The following is a 17,670-nucleotide window of genomic DNA, read 5'->3' as shown; positions in this document are numbered from 1 at the left end:
AAAATTTTGGCATGACAGTTCATTTGCTTCTAACTTCTTGCCAGATTGAAATGCGTTTTTCCTATAGAAGTTAAATCTGTGTTTTTATTTCGATCAGGGAACAATTCTCCTTCTTCCTGGCTGGCTGATGTTTTAAAAAAAGAAGATGTTTCTTTCCTTATTAACAAATTTGAAGGAGGTGGCAGTGATGCCAAAAGTCCATCTGGGATTCTGTCTCAGCCAACTCTCCATTGTATGCAGGAGCCCTTTAGTTTACAGACTGTCATGCGATGGATGGATATGTTCTTAGCAGCACTGGACTGCTACAATACATTCTTTGAGCTGCGAATGATAAAACCTCATGAGATTCTGGGTGAGTGTTACAGAAACCACCTCCAAGAGGAGTTCCTAACTTGGACTTGAAGTTTTTTCCTTAATGTAGAGATAATGAGTTTTACAAACTCTCCCAAAGATTTAGATGACAGAACTTAGTGCTGGACTTTTTGTTGAGAAGTAGTTTGGCAATACTGTATCTTAAAACATTTCCTTTTGGTCCTAGAAATACACCATTAAATATTTCTCTTAACCATCCATGCACCAGTAACTTGTTTTACTCAATCTCATCTTGAAAAATTATGTTGTACAGCTAACTGCCCTCTGCTGAGGAGTGCTGTAGATTAAAAATAAAATAAATCCTTCCAGGGCTGTTTACCTGCTCTTTTTTGATGTCTGGAGGGAGCTATGAGAAAGTAATCAGTCGTCTCCTTTTCACTTTAAGCCCTGCACGTGCTGTCTTTCTTCAGTCTCTGATGTTTCCGTTTTAACAGCCTTCCATTTGAGTCTTGATCATAATACCTTGTGTAAATGCTCGGTCTCAACTGAAAGTCTTTCTTTTAATTATTCATGCATATTAGCGTAGAGCCAAATTATTCATAACTAAGGATTTAACACTTTCATCCTTATTAATACATGTGCTTAAGTGATCACTGGCAATTATATGCTTATAATGATCAGCAATTAGGAAGCTATCCTTCACTACCCATAATGTTAGTATTTGGAACTGATGTAGGATGATCAGAAAATACTGTTGTGAGAGATGTGGTAGTTTTGTTTGTCACCTCAACACAGCTGTTTTCTTCCGAGCACAAAACAACGTATTTGAAAGTTGTGAGCTGCTTTCTTGTTTCAACTTATTATGATTCTTCTTAGGTGTAAATGAAAGATCCTCATTCTTGGAAGCCGTGCAGTTCTTCCTTGAAACTATTTCTTTGCATGATATCCATGCAACAGAGCAGTGCTTTGATAGCAAATCAAAAGGCAACATGTTCAGTCCACAGGAGAGAGAAATGTATAATTACAATAAGTGTACAATTATAGTCCGAATCATGAAGTTTGTCACCCTGATCCTGGAAACATGCCAGCAGGATTTCTGGAAGGTAGGCACTCGAATCCACAGTGAGTAAAAGATGCAAACTTTAGATGTAATTAAAGATTCTGTTGTGGGTTGTGTTTTTTTGGTTGCCTTTTTTTTTTTTGTGAGATTGTTTTGCTGGAGAACATCATTATTAGTGATGCTTTAATTCAAATTGATGGCTAATCATCATAAATTGTTACAATCTTTGAATGTAAGAAAAAAAAAAGAATTCTGCAGTTGAATTTTAGGGGTTAATATAGTTTTAAATAGAGGAATTAATCTTTTCTAGTAAGAATATTGATTGTGAGATTTGTCAGTCTCATGGAGTACTTGCACTGAGTATTTCTTGCAGGATGCATGATTGCCTTAAATGTGTGAAGGTGATAGTTGCTTAAAAAGCAAAAACTCAGTTTGTGGCAATTTCTTGAATTTAAAAAAAAAAATGTTCAGGTTTCTCAAATCTTTACCTAGCCTTTATGTAATGCAAACGATAATGAAAGATATACTATTGTAATACATGTGAATCTTTTATGAAATATATACTGCAGGTTTAGTTCTGAGACTGTCTTTTGTTTTAAGTAGATGTTTAATAGTGTGCACAGGACTGTACAGTTCAAGTACAGATGTATAATTAAGACTGAAATAGGCCTATGTTGGCATAAATGATCTGAAGTACAATTTGATGAGATAGCATACATCCTATATATATATAGGTATGCATTTTTTGTGTATTGACACAATCCATTAAAAGTCAGATGTTTCACAGGGAAAGATGATACAATTTCATAAGAACAGTTACTGTTCAGTCTTTTGTTTCCTTTTAAACATAAGGAGTAATGAATAAAATATGGAAATGCAAAAGGATTTTGAAATAAATATTTCTTTTATTTTTTTTCTAGCTACTTGAGAAGGAATTGCTTAACGAAAGCCTTGTAGAGCTTCTGGTGATGACAGTGTGTGATCCGTCACATATAGGCTTTAATACAGCTGATGTACAAGTCATGAAAAATCTCCCAGATATCTCGGTGAGACTCTTGAAAGCTTTGATGAAGTCTCCCTATAAGGAATCTTTGAAACTGGGCTTAAAAAAAAGAATCACACCACAGAGGTAAGTAGAGACTTTCTAGTAAGTATGTTATGCAGAACAAATGAAATGAGAAATATAAAATAATGCGTGTGGTTGCAAATGGAGCTCCCAGCCAACATCATGTTTTTGCTTCTCTTTTCTCATTAGCCTGGAGGACCTTTGTTCTGTTGAGCTGTTTAATGCAGATGCACGTTTTGATCAAGTGAGGTTTAGTGCTGTTCTTTCTGCCTGCAAGCAACTCCAGAAATCTGGCCTGCTTCATTCTGTTCTTTACAATCAGGTAATTGCTTTTCCAGAAATTAATGGTGAATATTTTTTATAAGGAAAAAAAGCTTTACATGTGTAAAAGGGCAGTATGAAAACAGAGAACAGGTCAGGTGAAGTTATGTGAAATGAGATCAACAGTGAAAAGCTGATGTTGAATGGGACCAGAAATAAATGTTTTATGCTTGTTGTACAAACCTGGGTAGCATAATATTGAGGTTTAAACAATCTTAATTACGTCTGTCTTTCTCCGATTTCTAGGGCCTGGAGGTGACAAGAATCCACCCCCAATTTTCCCTTTTATTGAGCTTCGCAAGACAAAGCTCAAAAAAACAGAAATAATTAATCACTTAAATGAGGCATTTTTAAACCTTTGTTTAAAAAAGGACATTCAAAGTGATGAGGGGAAATTTAAAAAGGAATACATTTAAAAATAAATACATATACACGTGCATAGGGGTACATTACTCAAAAAAAAAATCTTTCTACTAATTTTCTGATTACAGGCAATCTCTGTTTTATTTTGGGTAATTAAAGGAAAACAGGTCATGGAACAGCCACAAGGAATGAAGGAATATGTCAGCTGGTGAGGAAGGCTGCATTTAGCATGTAGCAAAATACTTCATTTCTGTGGGGTACTCACCATATATCCTCTGTCTAAACAAAAGCTAGAGCTGAGATTATAGGGCAGTGTTATTCAAGGAACTGCATGGTTTACCTTTTACAGCCTACCTATTCTCACTGAGCTGTTCATTTTATTCCTGTAGTAGTTCTGTTATCTTAAAAAGAAATACAGGAGAGGATCGGAAAATGTTTCCAAAATAGTTTGTTCTGAACCTTGTGCACAACAGGGTTGGTCTGATTAAAAATCTTGCTATTCAATTATAAAGGTGTCACTTCATTGTCACTTTTTTGTTTCTATAGGATGAAAGACCTCATTCCTCCATTGGTTCTAAGCTTCTTTCAGTTGTTTATAAAGGCATCGCACCTGGGGGTCAAAGGATATCTCTACCATCATTAGACATTAGCAGTAAGCGATTAGCTGATAGACTTCTGCAGCTGTCCTTTGCTATTGATGACCAGGTAGGATGTGGTTCTCCAGTTTGAACACTTAATCCTCAGCTTTCTATTTTCAGGAACTATTCTAAACAGAACCTTTATTTTGAGTAAAAGTGGCTGATGTTTTATTCATACTCCTACTGTAAGCATTCTGTGGCTTAATTGAGGAACAAAGGGAAATTTTAGGTACCAAGCATTTCAGTATTCTGTTCGTGCTTTCTGGTAACGTAAAAGAGTTTGGGATTGAAGCTTTAAAAATCAAGTCTTTCCAGAACATTAGTGTAACTTAGTGTGCTTGAGATAACTCTGTCTATACCTTAATTTTCACAGTGTGAGGAGCTAGTAAGTCTGCTGCTGAACACAGTGGTGTTATCCGTGCCATTATCAGGAGCATCGCAGAGGAACCTGATCAATTTCTCTCATGGACAGTATTTCTACAGCCTGTTCTCAGATACCATTAATCAACAGCTGCTAAAACATCTGGATGTGATCATACTCCAGCTTATGGAATCATCTGCTAGCAATCCCCAAATGGTATTAATGTCTTCTAAAAGGACAAAGTCAAATGGAAATGTTAGAAGTAACACTTCTGTTACAGCTGGATGTAACTGTGTGCAGTGGGACAAAAGTGTACTTGGTTGCAGCTGGAAAATGTGACATTGATAGATGGACTGTACTTCATCTCATCAAACTGAGTAGAAAAGTGCTTGCCCACTTCCTATCCCAAAATCCATGAATTTCAGGATTTTTGTATGTAATCCTCTGGATGAAAAACATCCTTTCAAAGCAAGTCTAATTGTTCCAATTTACTTATTTACCATGCTTTGATTTTTTTATTTTTTTTTTCCATTGTGAAGTGGTTCTAGAGTGTGAGGACTGGATTCATTTTGGATAAAATTAAACTGGAAAATTACCTTGAAGTGGTAGTGGGCAGTTAGTCCACAGGGCTAGAGTAGAGCTAGATGAAAGTATAAAAAGAGACAAACACACACAAACACCTATGACCCAAGATGAATGCAGCATAGGTGTCATGTACTCAGTCTCAGCGCCATTTGTTTTGATCACCAGATTTTCTTGTGATGGCCCACACTACTACTTAATAGTACTTAATTACTATTTTAATATAGAGCTCTCCTTCAAGTCCATTTAGGACGCGTGTTATAATTGGGAAGCCTTCTTTCAGTGCTGCTGAAAAGCAGAAGGGTCAAAAGGATGAGCAGTCTGCTTTTCCTTTGGTTTAAAAAGATGCTCAGAAAGGCAGGTCATCCCTTTATTATTTACTGATTTTTTTAAAACCTAATATGTTATGCTTAAAAGTGTTGCTTCCAAGCAACATTTTAAAACATGAGGGGCATATTCTGTGGTACCAGCAATCATTTAGTTTGACACAAAGAGATGTATTATGGTAAGATAAAAACCTATATTATGGTGCTTTGATAAGACATTTCTTCAGTTTTACATGGTTGTTTTAAAATATGGGAAAAATCTTTTTTTTATTATTCTACCTATCCAAATCCTGTGAAATCACAAGGCTGATAAAAATTTTCCACTTTTTTAGGTGATGGCTAACTATCAGAGAGAACTCTGTCAGTCTTAAAAGTCTGTGATTACTAGATGTAGTCGTATCTTTCTTAAACTGCAAAGAAAAGAGATTGAAACATAGTTCATATCTTTTTTGACATATTTTATTTCTCTCTTCAAAATTTATACAAATAAATTATGTACTCTCCTATTTCTGAATTCCATGTCAATACTTTCAAATACTGGTATTTAGTGTTACTCTTGGTTATCATTTATTTTTCCATATTCACTCAAAAGGTATGGGAAGAAATTGTTGCCTTATACTCAGAGTGAAACAGAAGTAAATTGGGTAGAAGTCTCTTTTTAAAAAGAAGGTGTTTAAAATATATATATTAATCTGTTGCTTTTCCTTTCAGGTTGGTAGCATTCTGAATGGCATGTTAGATCAGAGTTTCAGGGAGCGTACCATACGCAAGCAGCAAGGAGTGAAACTGGTCACAGCTGTACTAAGAAACTGGAAGAGGCTTGACAGTTGGTGGGCCAAAGGCTCTGCCCCTGAGAGCAAAATGGCAGTCTTGACCCTGCTGGCAAAAGTTCTTCAGGTATGCATTATTTTATAACATCCAGGTAACACTACTAATTTTGTAGGAAGGTGTCTTATTTTAAGAGAATGGGGTTTGGGTTGTTTTGTTTTTTAATTCAGACATTTTATGTCTGGGGGAGGGAATGCTGGATAATATCAAAGTATAAAACATATTTGGACAGGCAGAAATTACTGGATTTTATTCCTTCTGTTCCCTGCCAGCTTTTTTTTTAATTTATTCATATTCTTGCTGCCTTTTTTTCCTACTAAAGAATTGGTACAAGTACAGGGAGTAAACTTTGAAAATGAGCAGCCTCTAATAATATTCCTTCTTTCATGTTGGCATCCACAAAGTCACAGTAGAGGATTTCTAGACAAATCAGCAGACTGCAGAAAGATCTTTAAAATAAAGACTTTTAAATTCAGTTATATTAGGGTTTTTCTTTTCATTTTTCAGACAGAATTTATCTATTTATCCCAGACTTTTTAGGAACTTGTAGAAGTAGCCATACATAAATACACGCAAAGATGACTTATTGAGGACTTTCTTAATACATGTAATTAATTATTAGCAGCTTGAATTCTTTCATAGGTGTATTTTAGACAACATCAGAGTCATACTTCTGTATTATCTAACAGTGAAGTGACGAATAGGAAATTTGGTTTTGAGGAACAGCTTAATGTTTTTTGAACTGGAAAATGTCTAACATATGATCTTGTTTGTACTTCTGGAATTCTTATTGATAGGCGTTCTGAAGCCAAAACTGCTCTGTGTGTACTTTCTGTTGATCCAGTGTACTTTTGGAAACAAATCTGTAGCATGTGGGGTGGGTGGTGGTAGTGGTGGTGGTGTTTTATTCTTCATTAATATAAGGATTTCTTTGACTAGTTTAAAAACAAATCCTAATTTTTAACTTCTGTCATTCCAGATAGACTCTTCAGTTTCTTTCAATACCAATCATGAAGCATTTACAGCTGTTTTTGATACCTATACCAGTCTACTTACTGATCAGAATTTAGGCTTAAATCTTAAGGTAAATTGCTCACTTAGACACCTTCCCTGCTCTCTACAGATCAGAATATTAGTGGTTGGTGAAATCCCCTGTTATTGGAGTCAAATTTTACCTTAGTTTGCACAGTAATGTGGGCATCACTTCTCTTTTTTTATTCTTCCTTTCAAGTTCCTAAAAAATAAAATGGAAGTCATCAAGCTTGCTCCTGAGAGACCAAAGGCAATATCACAGATGATGTGTTTTTCAGTTGTTCCTTTTTTTTTCTTGCCCTGCTGAGAGGCATGTAATTTTTAAGAAAAATCTGCCATCAGTTGCAAATAATTTCAAATAAACACTTTAAAGTTGTAGAAATGACAGCTAATCAGGCTTTTAGCAAGGACTGGCACTGCCTACATGTCAAATTACAGATGTCTGCACTGACTGTAAGATCCACATCTGCAAGCATGCCATCAGTACTAATGAATTAGCTGCTATATATCACTTGGTCAAGAGAGGGAGATAAAGTACTGCATACTGAAAGTGGAAGTTATAAAAGGTGCTGGAGCATGAGATTTGGTCTTGAAGACTAAAAATTTTGTACTTCTAAAATAGTTTTGCATGGTTGCTGCTCTGTCAGTCTACCTTCAACTAGACAGTTGTGTACTTCACTGTGCATTCAAAAGAAATAAAGTTTGGGATCTTGCTTTAACTGCCAGGTTACGCATTAAAAGTGGTAACTTCTGTGGTAGTGGATGCTTGCTTAAAAGAACAATGAAGTCTTATTCATACCCATGTCAGCCATGAGATATTAATTAGCTTTTAGCTCCCTCTCATTAGTGACCATTTTTTTTCTGATTCAGCACCTTACAGAAGAGCAGCTACGTGATATGTCTTTATCAGTACACTGAGCTGCAGAATCAGTAAGCGTAGCCCCTGCTGATCATTTTGTGGTCCTCAGATTCCTAAATTATAAGAAAATTATTCCCTAATTATGAAGAACTTTTTTTTTTTTTTTCTTTTTAGGGCCAAGCAGTGATAATTCTTCCATTCTTCACTAATTTGACTGGAGAAAAACTTAACGACCTTAAGGATGCTCTTGATCAGCTTGTAGCTTTCAATTTTCCCTTGAGTTCGGATGAGTTTCCCAAAGGAACCTTGAAGCACAATAACTATGTAGACTGCACAAAGAAGGTTAGTAACTTTAACCAAAAAAAAAAAAAATGTAATTAGAAGCCTGATTGAACTGTGTCTAGGAACTGTTTACAGAAAGGAAATCAGCTTTTCAATTTCTGAGTTTTGTTTTTATCTAGAAGTTTAACTTACAGGTACACTTTACAAACATATATCTTGAGCATTTTATTCTTGGTATTGAAAAATTACACAAGGAAATGGAGTTAATTTGATCCAGTTTGGCTCCTTATTTTATGCATTACTTTCTTTTCAGTTTTTAGATGCGTTAGAGTTGTCTCAGAGTCCAATGTTGTTGCAGCTGATGACAGAAATTCTCTGTAGGGACCAAAGACATTTCATGGAGGACCTATTTCAAGCCAGTTTCAAAAGAATTTCCAGAAGGTAAGTTTGGTCCACTGCATTTTGTCCTTCTTCACATGGAATTTTTACTGAAGCAAATGTGCTTTTTGTATTATGTTGTACTTCTAAAGGTTAATATAACATTTTATTTTAATTCAAATTTTACTTTTGTCTTTGTTATTCCAAAATATTTCTGAAGTGCTAATAAATGGCACCAATTTCCAGGTGGCACTTGCAATACCTGGACAAAGATAACTTTCTTTGGAGAGATCCACAATAAGTGGCAATTCCACCAGATCTTGTAGGATCATACCCAAGTGGTATGAACACAGGTGATTGGAAAAAAAAAATCAATGATAGGGAGTTTTAAAATATAAATGGAGTCTAGTAAGAGTTTTCATCTTGAGATTTCTATCTTGTTTAGGAGCAGCACTGACAAACAAGTGGTACTGCTAGACACTGTTCACAAAATGTTCCAGCGTGAAGACCATCTTTCAAATACTACCCGTCAAGCTTTTGTGGATCGCTCTCTCCTCACTCTTTTGTCACACTGCAGCTTGGATGCACTGAGAGAATTCTTTAGCAACATTATAGTGCAGGCTATGGATATGCTTAATTCCAGGTTTACAAAGGTAGGACTTTTAATAAGTTAATAAATAAATACAAATTTGGGGAATGTCTGATAAGAGGTTGGTGTCACTGCATATATTTTGCTTAACTTTGAATGAAACACTCTAATTGAAACCAGTTGCTTTCCATTTTTCCAGTTGTCTGTATCTTGGAGCAGAAGTTGTTGCTGATTACGTTCATTATTAGTGGGAAGCTTTTCTTTATTCCCCTACACACTGTTGCTTTGAATTTCATGTATGTTCATGTATCTACTGTATATAAAAATCAAAGGTGACATGACACGTAAAAAAAAGGGATGGGGTTCTGATATTCTGTCAAAATCCGTTCTAACTTTGAATTATAAAAGGCATATAAAACTAAAGTCTATTATTACATTGTAGAAGAGTTGTGTAGTGAAAGCTCTTAAGTTAGATGCCATACTTCTAGAAGAAGAAACATCTATCTTTTGATCATTGCAAAGATCCTTCAGTGAGGTCACCACAAACCTTCCTCTGTCCATGTGCAGCCTGTACTCCAAATCGCTTACATGCAATGATTTTGTCAGTGGAGACGTCTACTGTTGCTGTAGTTCTCCCCTCCGTTTTGCTAATGAATCTGTTTCAGGGCAGGAGCAAAAACAAGATGCTGAAATTACCAAATTTAATAGTAATCATTAAAAATAAAATACTACAGATTTATGTCTTTACACACACAATTTGTTTTGCTGTAAATCTTAGCAACGAAGTGAGATGTATAAAGAAACTCAAGAATAATACCGAGTATGGTGGCTGTTATATTCTATGAAATAATGGTGCTGGTAGTAGTCACACAGTGTCTTATTTTGGCTTTTGTCAGTTACATTTGTTTTTTATCTTTCATTATTAATGCTTATCTTTGTTTTCTTCATTTCAAAAGTAATCCATCCAGGTTTTCATGGGGAAAGATGTTACGTGTTTTCAGCTCATGTTGGGTTAAGGAGCTTTATGTATCTTCAGGTTGCACAAATTGCTGTTCTCCCTCAGCAGACAGTTCAACCTGACAGATTCCTTTCATCACCAAGCGTATTTGTCTCCTTGTATTGCACTTACGGCTATGTGTTTTGCTTTAGGTGTCTGAGTCCAAGAAGTTATTTGGTATTCTGTGTAAGTTATTCAAACACCACTCTAATGATTTAGCCATTTGTAGTCAACAGCTTACCTGATGAGAAAATCAGCATATAGTTTTAATAACTGTATTAAACAGGAAATTAGAATCTCTGTTTTAGAAGGCAGAACTAAGCTGAAGGCTAACTAGAAGAAACTAGAATAACTATAATGCTACTTAGCAAGGGCAGAATCTAGGAAATCTGTTTCTGAGGCTTTGCTTATTCGTTTGCAGTCCAATGAATATATTTTTGATACACAAGTCACCAAGAAAATGGGGTATTACAAGCTCCTAGAAGTGATGTATGTACGCCTTTCAAAAGAGGATGTTTACTCCAAGGATTCTAAAATTAACCAAGCTTACCGTGGCTCTGTAAGTGTAGAAGGAAATGAACTTACCAAGGCACTAATAAAGTAAGACTATTATTTCTATTTCCTTTTAATTTCTAGTTAGGTTTTGGTAGATACTCTTCTTAAGTATGCTTTACAAAGCGGAAGATCTGATTTGCTCAAGGGTAAACAGTCTGTGATGTAGCTTTTGGTTTTCAATGGAATAGACAGTATTGAATTTGCATTGATAGAAGGATTGTAGTTTATGTTCAAGATCACGTTAGGATGACTACTGCCTCCTCTTTTTGCCAGGTGTTTTCTATTTGTTAAGCTTGTGTTTTTAGTTTTGCTTTTTGGTATGGTTATTTGCCTTCAAATTGTCTTCATAATTTCAATTTCGTTATACTTGGAACCACAGTATACACAAATGTGTCGTAGGATTGGTATTTATATGATCAGTGAGAAGATGAGATGGATTTTCATTTACATTTCACAGCACAGCAGGACACCTAGCAGGTGTAGTTTGTTTTAATTGCTCTGCAGAGGGGAACAGAAGATTAATACTGAATATATATGCTAATAAATACTATTTAGTTTATTTAATATTCTGAAAAATATATAATATGCCTGAATGTTCTTTTTTTTTTTTTTTTTACAATGTTATATCCTATGGTGACTTCATATAATTTCTTGACTATTTATTTGTATAAGATCTATAACAGGCTATGAGCAAAAGACCTATAAAAGGTGCGTTTAAACTGGTTTTCTCTGGCTAATCTGTAGCATAGCTTAGCATGCCTGTCTATTGATTAGTTGCTGGGAAAGGACCACAAGTCATATCTGTGCATGGATTGAAATGCATCCCCATCTTCTATGAAAACATCCTTTTGTATCCCTGACAGTAAGAATGGCTGTGTAAATACCAGAGCAAGTTGGCTTAGTCATTGCTGAGTGGTTCCATTTCAGAGCAGTATACCTGCTGAGAGCTTGAATAAAAGCCTGAGGTGATTTAATGCTGATACTGCTATAATAATAAAGATCTTCTGACATACTGTTGATTCTGTCTCTGGTGGGGGGGCCTTTCCTGTCCTGTTTAAAGAGAAGGGGAAAAACCAAAAGACCTCTGATCTTTACTTGCCTGTTTTTTGCGTGTTTTTATTTTCAGGTCCTGTTATGATGCATTTACAGAAAACATGGCAGGGGAGAGTCAGTTCCTGGAGAAGAGGAGACAGTATCATTGTGCAGCGTATAATTGTGCTATTGCTGTTATTAGTTGTGTCTTCACGGAGAGTAAATTTTATCAAGGCTTTCTTTTTACGGAAAAAGCAGAAAAGGTGAGAAGCTAGTGTTGCAGTTAGCGTTTCATGGCAGTGGAAGCCTACCAAATGATTTTACTTAACGGCAATAAATCAAAGAATCAAACCTGAATGACATGCAGTTAAATAATGAACTACCCTGTGAGGCAGTAGAAGGAGTGGTACCTGACTTTCTTGCACCCTTTGTGTCATTTGAATTGCTGATGAGGGCTTTAACATCTGCTTGGGAGTGGATGGTCAATAATACATTTACCATGTTTTCTCTCCAATCTGAATGGATTTTTAATATACAGGAGAACACCTGTTATTTAAGTTCTTCAGTGCTTGGAATATACTTGAATAATAGAGGCCCTTTTTGCAGAGTGCATTGTCTGTGCACTGAGTTTCTTAAGAAAATGTTGCTATTCAACTATTTAAATGTTGATCCAAGAGAGAACTTTCCATATTTTTTATACTGGGCTTCGAACTATTGTATTATAAGAAAGAAAATTATTCTCAGAGTAATTGTTATTGAGTGCAGCATTATAATTTTGATCTTTCCAAATATTCTTTGGTTTTCAGAACTTGCTGATTTTTGAGAACTTAATAGACTTGAAGCGTCAGTATACATTTCCTGTAGAAATTGAGGTGAGTGGAACTTGTGGGTTCTAGTGTCTCCAAGTAAAAAGTGAGTACGTCTTTAATAGCATAGTTACTGTAGAAACAGTTGCTTGTCGCATTCCAAGAAAGAGAATTCAGTAGTTACAAAAAATGGAGTACTCCTCTGATATTTTAAAGTATGTTTTTCTGAAGGAAATACAGACTTGACATTTAGAATGGGCTTGTGGTACATATAAGTTTCAATGCATGTTTTAGCACACCTACTACAGTATTGAATGGCAGTAGAAATGAGTGATTTAGCTTTTACTCTGTAGCATTAATAATCAGTACTTGTAACATGAAACTTCCATTTCTTTTTATATGGTTTTGATGATTTTTGCCAGTTTTGAGAAGTCATACAATAAAAAAAATAAAATAGCAATAATTTTGAAATTATTTTTTGCTGTTTTTCAGGTGCCTCTGGAAAGGAAGAAGCGATACATTGCTATTAGGAAGGAAGCCAGGGAGGCTGGCAATGGGGATCCGGGTATGAAATCCATTTATGGCTATGGAAAAAATTGCCATCTTACCTTTCATAACGCTGTTTATTGATGCCTTGTTAATTGGCTTTACAGTATCAAGAGCACATAAAAACATTCACTTTACTTTGTCATGCAACCAATTTCCATCCACCCTCAAGTTTCAGTGGTCAATAAAGGCTTGTTTGTTTGTAATTACCTTGATTAATGGTCTCATCTTTTTTCTATTTAGATGAACCCAAGTATTTAGCTTCTGCATCATACATGATGGATAGCAGTTTGAGTGAGGAAATGAGTCAGTTTGATTTTTCTACTGGAGTCCAAGGTTTTTCTTACAGTTCCCAAGACGTAGCAGCTAGCACTGCTCGTTTCAGGAGGAAGGTAATTTATTGACTTACATGCTATGAAAGAAGTTTATATGCTTTTTAGCAATTGCATGTATTTATTGGGGTTGAAAAATAGATTTTTTTTTGGTGTATCATGCTGAGAAATACAAAAGGTTCCCTGATGATAAAGCAGAGTACAATTGCTTTCTGAAGCAATCTGCATAGTAGCTGTAAATCTAAAATTTAAAGAAAAGGTTTGCTTTGCCTGTCAGTAGTGATGCTCAAATATTCTAACAGGCTTAGAAATTTAAAAATAAATAAATAAAGCTTATTTGTTGTTAGTCTTACATTTACTAGTAGCAGTTGAAGAATAAATTCAGTATCAAATGACAGTCATCAAGTGTCAGTCACTTACAAAAAGTTTCAGTGTGACAAACTTTTAAGGTGCTGAAGTTAAAAGGGCTGATTGATTTCCTGTTCTGCTTGAGGGTGAGTTCCTCCAGAAAATGAGGGAGAGGACTTGAGATGTATTGCATTTTCTAAAGCTGAGTGATGCAAATAACCTGAGTTGAAAAAAGATGACTTTTGACTTCACGCACACTCACTCAGTCCTGCAATGGTTGTGTTCTCCTGTTAGGCACCCTGTTTTTTCTTTTCCTCCTTTTGTTCTTCAAAGATTCTTAATCAAGCTGGCCAGTTCAAATGCATACTATAAATGATCAAGCATAATTTTATTTTTGTATCTGTGTTGGGGTACCTTGTCTCTAACTGTTTCTCCTGGAAGATACTAATTGCTTCTCTTCCAAGCCTTGAAGTTGTGTTCCTTCTTCACTGAAGAAGCGTCTCATCAGAAGTAATAGGGATAGGTTAAAACATGCAATAAAACAGAAAGGAAGCTTGTAACAGTATGATAGATACCGAAGATGAAATCTGTTAAAATAACTGTTAACATTGGAAAAGATAAACTGTTTCCATGTTTTGGAGCAAGGAGGTGTTTGCTGAACTGACGTTAACCAGAAATGCACTTTGTGTCTGCTTTGTGTAATAACATTATTTCTAACCGTAATGTTTCCTTCTGTGATTCTCTCTGTGCATTAAAAGAGCTGCTGTGGTTTCTGGTCAGTGTGAAACAACACATCCATAAAGATAAGACTTTCCACTTGCGGAAGGCATTAACACATTTTTTCAGTTATGAAACAAAATCATTTCCATGAGCTTCAGCTAGCTGTCTCCTTCCAGCAGTTGCTACACCTACACTAGCAGGTAGTATAGTCAGAAGAACACGAAGTTGCATTCTGTTGGCACAGAAAGTGAGTGCTATGCACAACCAGTGAGGTGTTTGTTTGAACAGCACATCTGATTTATTCCCTGCTGCGGATTCTGAGCATATAGTCAAATCTGTAAACGCAGATAAAATCAGAATGGCTCATGGCTTTATCATAATTTAAAAGAAAATACGGTCTTGTTATTAATCATAGTAACATCTTTTTTTTTCAGGAGACCTCAGAATATATGGTTTTAAAGGATGAGATGGAACTGGAAATGGATGAACTCAACCAACACGAATGTATGGCATCTATGACCACCCTGATAAAACATATGCAGAGGAACCATATCACACCTAAAGTGGAGGAGGCCAGTATTAGCCAAAAAGATGATGTTGTTTCACTAATTGTAACATGCACACACACAAGGGGGAGTCATGATTGAATTACTTCATTTTGTAATTTTCATGGCTACATTATAATGAGACCTGTGTGGCTCAGGCTGATTTTTTTTATTTTTTTTCCTTTTTTGGGGGGGGCTTGGTAAATCCGTTTAATATCAGAATTGTATTGATTTTTCCTCATCCCCTTTAAATTTCAGGGGACAGTTCCAGTAGACCTTCCTCTTTGGATGAAATTTCTGCATGGGAAATTAGGAAACCCATCAGTACCACTAAATATTCGCCTCTTCATAGCAAAACTTATTGTTAATACTGAGGATGTGAGTAATTTTTTGACATATTTAATTTTTTTTAATATTATAGGTTTTATTAGAACATGAACTGTGTAGCTCTTGTGTGGCAAAATATTTCATCAACTGAGACTTTTGGGAGGTTCAAATTTAGTAGTTTGTCATGATAAAAGGCAATGCATACATTGCGTCAATTCCAGATAATGCCAGTATTTTGAGTTTAATAGAATTACTTTTTCTTCCAAAATCTATTTCTAGAAGTAGATCATGTCCATGATATGTGTCTTCTGTAAATATAAATAATTGATTCATTGATGCTGGGCAAGACATGTGGTTGATGGTTTGCCATCTTCGCAAGAACAAAAAAAAAAAAAGTTTTTTTAATGGTCACAGATGAGTTTTATAGAAACGCTTATATCTGATGATCTGGTTGCAGACAGATGTAAGATAACATAACTTGTCTTTGTCTGTGAAGAACTATTTTCTAATTCCTCTTCTTTTTCAGACAGTGATTTTAAAGTATAATTTTTGTTTGAAATTCTCCAAATTCAAAATACAAAAAGGCTAAATTTCATAATTAGTTTAGGAAGCTTTAATGCCCACTTAATGCTGCTTTCTTAGTAAAGATGTCTGAATCGGAGATTTGGAAGGTTAGATACGTGACACATTCTTTCACATTCTATAGGGGCATAGTTTTGCATGAAAAGCTCTTACAGAGATGTATTATGGGGGCCCTACAGATATACTTAAAGTTGATGTAAAGATTTGTATGAAGGATTCTAAGCAGAAGTGAAGAATATGGTTATGGATATCTTACATTTTAAACTTATTTTAATTTTTTTTGTGGTTAGTGCTTCAGACAAGGTTAAACAAAGAGCTAAGTAGATTACATCAGTCTCACGCATAATAATTGTTGAACAATATTTCATAATTTACTGAATTCAGGATTTTGAATTCAGAATATTCAGGATTTCAGAATAATCTGTATTTGATCCCTGATTCTCCCATTTTCCGTAGGTTTTCCGACCTTATGCAAAGCAGTGGCTTGGTCCATTACTGCAGCTTGTTGTTTCTGGGAATAATGGAGGTGAAGGGATTCATTACATGGTAGTGGAAATAACAGTTACTGTTCTTTCCTGGACAAGTGTAACCACTCCCAAAGTAAGAAAATGTGAAATTAATTGTTATTATTCCAATAACTATTTGGTAAGGAACAAGTGAGACTAGTTCTTATGCACTTGTAATCATTTTCTACACCAGTCCACTGTTCTTTTGGATATTAACTTCAAAAATAGCTTATTTACTTACTCTCCAATAGCAAAATGTTCACCTTTATGATGGAGTCACTATGATTATTTTTGTTCCCATTCGTTATAGGGAAATATTAAGGATGAGATTTTAGCTAACAGATTACTTGAATTCTTGATGAAGAATGCTTTTCACCCAAAAAGAGCTGTGTTTAGGCACAATCTGGAAATCATAAAGACAGTTATAGAGTGTTGGAAAAACTGTCTCTCCATACCTTACAAGTAAGTAATTCAGAACTTTCTTTTGTCAGTATTTCAGACTATAAATGAATATTATCAAAGGGGATGACAAGGGGATGACAAGGTAAATTCAGCTGCTGTAGTAAACTTTTTGTCCCTGGAATTAACAGTAAAACTTCAGAACTGAACTCTCCAAAGGTTGAAACTTAATTTCTAAAACAGAGACAGAGAAAGACAAAAAACATGTAGAGAATTACAACAGCAACAACAGAAGCAAGAGTAATCTGTGCAGAGAGTTACTTTTTGTTTGGAATATTATGTATTATCATGGTATACCATTGCATTCTTAATAAGAGTTTTGTGATCTGTTGTGCTTCTGAACAAACTTTTTTTTTAAGAATTTTAATTTGCAAAGACTCCTTCTTTGAAGCAAGTTTTTTCTTAATATGTTTTCTACTTTTGGTGGAATGCACATGCATATATATGTCCACATGCTTTATACTGGTTTTGATGGGGTTGTATGTGTCTATATACACATGCACAAAGTGAATGATTTATGGTGTGTATATTTGAGGTTTTTCATGTATATCATTACTTACATGTTTTTATCCAACAGTTTAATATTTGAAAAGTTTTCTAGTGGAGATCCTGATACAAAGGACAACTCAGTGGGAATTCAGTTGCTGGGAATTGTTCTTGCCAACAACTTAGCTCCGTTTGACCCGAAGTGTGAAATAGATCGTGTCAGGTGAGAAATGCAACTTTCTGGAGAACTAATTTTAATAAAGCCTAAAGAGAGCAACTCTGTCTCATCAGCATAAAGTACCAGAGTTGTATTGTTCATTCATTGGAAAGTTTTGTCCTATCATCCCTCTGCTACAGTCTGTCGCCTGTAATGCTTTTTGCAAACTGCAGAGCTAATTTATTTTGGAAAATGTTGAGAAAGATGTAGGCTTT

General features: G+C 35.2%; 1 protein-coding gene across 1 annotated transcript in view; it reads left to right on the top strand.

Moving 5' to 3' along the window:
* PRKDC (protein kinase, DNA-activated, catalytic subunit) overlaps positions 1-17,670 on the top strand; it is a 77,197-nt gene that overhangs the window by 22,669 nt on the left and 36,858 nt on the right. The window contains exons 31-51 of the mRNA XM_035319389.1: positions 98-352; positions 1,189-1,415; positions 2,293-2,501; positions 2,628-2,760; positions 3,669-3,827; positions 4,134-4,337; positions 5,741-5,926; positions 6,837-6,941; positions 7,923-8,090; positions 8,344-8,471; positions 8,854-9,061; positions 10,416-10,594; positions 11,676-11,844; positions 12,388-12,453; positions 12,880-12,952; positions 13,177-13,325; positions 14,768-14,905; positions 15,137-15,256; positions 16,244-16,387; positions 16,604-16,755; positions 17,330-17,461. Coding sequence (XP_035175280.1) covers positions 98-352; positions 1,189-1,415; positions 2,293-2,501; positions 2,628-2,760; positions 3,669-3,827; positions 4,134-4,337; positions 5,741-5,926; positions 6,837-6,941; positions 7,923-8,090; positions 8,344-8,471; positions 8,854-9,061; positions 10,416-10,594; positions 11,676-11,844; positions 12,388-12,453; positions 12,880-12,952; positions 13,177-13,325; positions 14,768-14,905; positions 15,137-15,256; positions 16,244-16,387; positions 16,604-16,755; positions 17,330-17,461 — 3,304 coding nt within the window. The remainder of the gene's footprint in view (positions 1-97; positions 353-1,188; positions 1,416-2,292; positions 2,502-2,627; positions 2,761-3,668; positions 3,828-4,133; positions 4,338-5,740; positions 5,927-6,836; positions 6,942-7,922; positions 8,091-8,343; positions 8,472-8,853; positions 9,062-10,415; positions 10,595-11,675; positions 11,845-12,387; positions 12,454-12,879; positions 12,953-13,176; positions 13,326-14,767; positions 14,906-15,136; positions 15,257-16,243; positions 16,388-16,603; positions 16,756-17,329; positions 17,462-17,670) is intronic.

Source organism: Oxyura jamaicensis, chromosome 2 (genome assembly GCF_011077185.1).
Source record: "Oxyura jamaicensis isolate SHBP4307 breed ruddy duck chromosome 2, BPBGC_Ojam_1.0, whole genome shotgun sequence".
Lineage (NCBI taxonomy): Eukaryota > Metazoa > Chordata > Aves > Anseriformes > Anatidae > Oxyura > Oxyura jamaicensis.
Note: the sequence above shows the minus strand (reverse complement) of the source record. Positions and strands in the feature narration are given on the sequence as shown.